The 5,000-nt window shown below is 29.8% G+C and overlaps 1 protein-coding gene and 1 long non-coding RNA gene across 2 annotated transcripts in view; one reads left to right on the top strand and one right to left on the bottom strand.

The window, feature by feature from the left end:
• LOC137621085 (uncharacterized) overlaps positions 1-5,000 on the bottom strand; it is a 377,935-nt gene that overhangs the window by 102,815 nt on the left and 270,120 nt on the right. The gene's annotated exons all lie outside the window — the stretch shown is intronic.
• The window catches only part of LOC137621084 (protein sax-3-like), a 135,958-nt gene continuing 132,211 nt past the window's right edge, over positions 1,254-5,000 (top strand). The window contains 1 exon segment of the mRNA XM_068351523.1: positions 1,254-1,888. Within this exon segment, the coding sequence (XP_068207624.1) occupies positions 1,771-1,888 (118 nt within the window). The 5' untranslated portion in view covers positions 1,254-1,770.

Here is a 5,000-nt window from a genome sequence, read left to right as displayed (position 1 = left end):
GTTGCTACAGTATCAACAAAAGTATCATCTTTATTAATGGCTGGGCTGGATGTTAAATGCTATTACTAGGAAGAAGCGATCCGTGGAAAGTTAAGGCTATCTTAAAAGTATCAAAATCCTTCTGCAATTGTTTGAATTACGCCATAAAATATCTTCTGGAACAATTCTGATGAACAAATGAATGACAAATAAGGTGACTGGCCAAAAAATGAGGCAAGATAGTAAATTCCCATTAATGAAAGACAATTGATAAGGTGAAAAACTTAGAATGCAAGTCGAAAGATGCAGAAGTTAATATGATCAAAGTAAAGGAAACCTTATTATTTTATATGAATATATATATATATATATATATATATATATATATATATATATATATATGTGTGTGTGTGTGTGTGTGTGTGTAAGTGTGCGCGTATGTATATATATATATATATATATATATATATATATATATATATATATATATATGTATGTATATATATATATATTTATTTAATAATACAAAAGGATTCATAGAGAGAGAGAGAGAGAGAGAGAGAGAGAGAGAGAGAGAGAGAGAGAGAGAGAGAGAGAGAGAGAGAGAGAGAGAGAGAGAGAGAGAGAGAGAAAAATGCCAATGCTTTAAAATGTCAAATATATTACTCATAAAAACATTATATTTGTCCCATTTTGACCAAACCTTCCCCCCAAAAAAAATACTGATAGACGTGTAACATTAAAGAATTTAATTTCTAAAGAGATTCCAACTAGCAAACAACATTATATTCTGTACGAAAATTTTCACTAAAAAAAAAAGAGAGAAAGGAAAAAAAAAATCCTGGGAATTATGGTCTTCCGCGAGTTTTAAAGTCATTTCTTTCTCTTTGATATCATGACATAAGGGAATTCCTAATAAACGTGAGAATAAGATCAATCTGGGATAGGATTCACAACCTCGCCGGGAATTTCTTGAGCTGGAACCGGCATCTTTGGCTGCCAGACGTAGTGAGCAAAACGTGGCCCGAGGGGGGAGGAGGTGTCAGCGATTTGTTAAACTTACTTTCCGAGTCATTCCAAATAACAAAAGTACATACAGTTAATAGCTACTAAACTATCACATTTCATTTATGAATAGCACAAATGATTAACGTGTCTAAATCGAGTCTTTAAAGACCGGTCGCACCGTTCCAGACTTTGTCGAATGATATGCTGAGGTGAGATTCCAGAATTCCCAGTCTGCCTGGAATGGTGATATGGGAGGTATCTCTCGGTCGACCTCAGTGCGTGTTCCAACGTGGCGGCGAGCGAGCGATTCGTTCCGAGCCTCCGAAACTTTTTCACTGATTCTTTGGAAATTCTACATTTCAGAATCCCATTACAAAAACTTTGTAGACGTTTAAAATGACATTTTTCTCGAATAAAAAGTTAATAAGAATTATGGAATGGTTTTTTTTATGGAGATGAACGAAGCTAAACTTGGTTCGTTCTAATGAAGGAACGGGAGAACAATGAACATTAGATAACGATGTGACTCACACAATCTCTCTGGAGATTGATTGATTGAACAATAACCTGTAGACGCTGTATTTCTACAGAAAGGAACATAAAGTGAACTCCAAAATGTAATAAAGAAAATTACAATGGAACTCGAAACCGGTTATTTTTCGGAATTTTGAGCGAGAAAATAACATATAAAAATATGAAATCGGTGAAGATGGACATATCAACTGAAGAAGACGCTCAGAAAATGAGAGAATAAGAAAATTCGACAACTTTGAAAATAGAACGATGAGAGGAAATAGTTTCCTCAGAAGCCAAACTTTTGTTTACTCGAGGAGAGACTTTTTCGTTTGCTTATTTTTCATTCTCTTGTGGATTACACCTGCTGCTCAATCTGCCGCTAAAGGTAATGTTCTTTTTTGCTAATGAATGATATATTGAATTAAATCTCGATTTAACTTCTCAACTTTGGAATCATAAGAAAAATATTAAAGTAAATCTCGATTTAATATCTATTATCAGGTTGTCATAAGTTTTTAACTTTAGAATCATAAAAAATATTAAAGTAAATCTAAGTTATTATCGGTTTAATATTTAATATCAGGTTGTCATAAGTTCTGAACTTTAGAATCATAAAAAAATATCAAGGAAATTTCGATTTAATATTTATTATAAGGTTGTCACAAGTTCTCAACTTTAGAGTCATAAAAAATATATAAATAAAACTCGATTTAATAATTAATATAAAGTTGTCACAAGTTCTCAACTTTAGATTCATAAAAAAATATTAAAGTAAATCTTGATTTAATATTTGATATCAGGGTGTCACAAGTTCTTAACTTTAAAATCATAAAAAAAATATTGAAGTAAATCTAAGAAGTTATCTGTTTAATATTTAATATCAGGTTGGCACAAGTTCTCAACTTCAGAGTCATAAAAATATTAAAGTAAATCAAAGTAAATCTCGATTTAATATCTATTGTCCTGCTGTCAAAAGTTCTCAACTTTAGAATCATAAAAATTATTAAATTAAATCTCGATTTAATAAACTGCCATAAGTTCTAAACTTTAGGATCATAAAACAATCTGTTTTTCACTGGGATTAATTTTCAATTAAAAAAACTACTCATTATTTTGCGGGAATTTATGCAATATGAAATTATTTTTTTCAGTCCAATAAATAATTATCTACACTTCCAATACAGGATTAACAGGTATTATGTCTCAACATGTGTATGTTCAACATCAGGAAATAAATAAAAAAGATATCAGTCTCTCCCACCCCCCGGTGTTTTTTTTTTTTTTTCGTTGTTTGCATTTAACAATTAAATTTACCATAAGATAAATTTACTTCCATTTAAGAAAAGTCAACTGATCAATTTACTGTTTGGTACTTTCTTGTGATAAATTATTAATAATTCCTTACATACAAGATCAAATTAAATATATATATATATATATATATATATATATATATATATATACATATATATATATATATATATATATATATATATATATGTATATATATATATATATATATATATATATATATATATATATATATATATATATATATATCAGATTTAGCTGCAGCATCTTTACAGGATTAATACGCATCATCAAAGGATAATATTACGCTTCAAACAAATGTGCTGGTTGGTGTAATAAATCAGGATATTGTTAAGATATGCTTAGGCGTATTTCTCCACTATTACTTTCAGACATATTTAATACCTTTATATATAGTCTGATAAGAATTGTTAATACTTTAGGACGTATTTAATATCTTTGCATAATGCCGGATAGGGGTTGTTAATAGTTTAGGACGTATTTAATATCTTTGCTTATGATCTGATAGTGGTTGTTAAATACTCTAGATAAATTAGTACATTTCAGATAAAGGAAACCAGAATAATACTAATTATTCTACAGGTAGGAAAATCTGGTCAAAACAATTTTAAACAAATGAGTTGGTCGGTGTAATAAATCAGGTAATTGTTAAGATATGTTTTAGGCGTATTTCTGCACCATTACTTTGGGACGTATATAATACCTTTGCATATAGTCTGATAGGGATTGTTGATACTTTAGGATGTATTTAATACTTTGCATATAGTCTGATAAGGGTTGTTAAATGCTCAAGTTAAATTAGTACATTTCAGATAGAATTAATTTAAAAAATACTAATTATTCTACAGGCATGAAAAACTGGTCAAAACAGTTTTAAACTTTTTTTAATATGCAATATCAATCAAAACATGACTACAATAGCTCAGCTGTCTTTAAAAACGTGCAGCAAAGTTAAAAAAAAGAATAGCTGTCAAGAAAATATATACGTTTTATTCAGTTCGTCTCCAAATAATTCTTAAATATAATTATTGATGATATAATCATTAAAACCAATGAATAATTTATGATTATTTGTAAGATACTGAGAAAGAGAGAGAGAGAGAGAGAGAGAGAGAGAGAGAGAGAGAGAGGCGCATGGAAATCTATATGCAGTCGCATGACTTGTATGTTGGAAATTTTTCAGAGTGAAATATCACCCTTTAATTTTAAGGATATTTACCTGATTCTGTTTGGACTTAATAAAATTCTCTTCCATCCACAAATATCTTCAATTTTGGTGTGTTTGGTGAAGGAATAATGTTTTACCTGCAGATTTATACATTCCTCATTATTTTTTAGAATGTAAAAGGATTAAATTGTGCTTGATTGTAAATTCGATCAGTAATTTCATAAATTTTGCATATGGGTCGCAAAAATATTTATCATGAATATTTCAAATTTACTTAACGTTTTGATGAAAAAGAAAATTACACCAGATAATACGACAACGTATCTGGTATGGATACGTTAATGATAAAGGGAAACGTTTATACCTACACTGGTAATTCTATATTTGCTCTTTTCTTTTCTTATAGGGCCAAACTTTGATATTCTCTTCATCCTTCTGTTTTTCCAAACTATTACAACCATTCAGGCTAACTAGATGAGGGCATTATAATGCCTTTTTCACCGGCCATTGCCTTAAAAGATACTAGTCTCTTGGTATGCTAATCTATCCAAATGGTTCACTTAAAGAATAATTTAGTCGAGCATGAGCATTTAGTTTTATATAAGTTTGTCTTACGGAAGGGAATTTAGAAACGTGTTGATTGTGAGAGATTTTGTGCCTGTCCACGTGCACAAATATGACTAATTTATTGAAGGAGATTGCATGAATGCATGTGTACCTAATCACTCCCATACACAAGCGTATGCATATACACCATCACGCACAAACAGACATATTTATACTGACTGTATAGTGAATCTTTATGTGTGTGTATATATATATATATATATATATATATATATATATATATATATATATATATATGCCTTTGTACAATGTAGCCCTGAACAGTCATGAGTCAATGGCTAAAACTACACTCGACTTGATAAATGTAAAAGAACAATCTAGAAGACCTTTTCGTTTTTGTATGTTAAAGATTAAGGGTCGTATTGGGATG

Source organism: Palaemon carinicauda, chromosome 27 (genome assembly GCF_036898095.1).
Source record: "Palaemon carinicauda isolate YSFRI2023 chromosome 27, ASM3689809v2, whole genome shotgun sequence".
NCBI lineage: Eukaryota > Metazoa > Arthropoda > Malacostraca > Decapoda > Palaemonidae > Palaemon > Palaemon carinicauda.
This window is presented reverse-complemented; position numbering and strand designations above follow the sequence as displayed.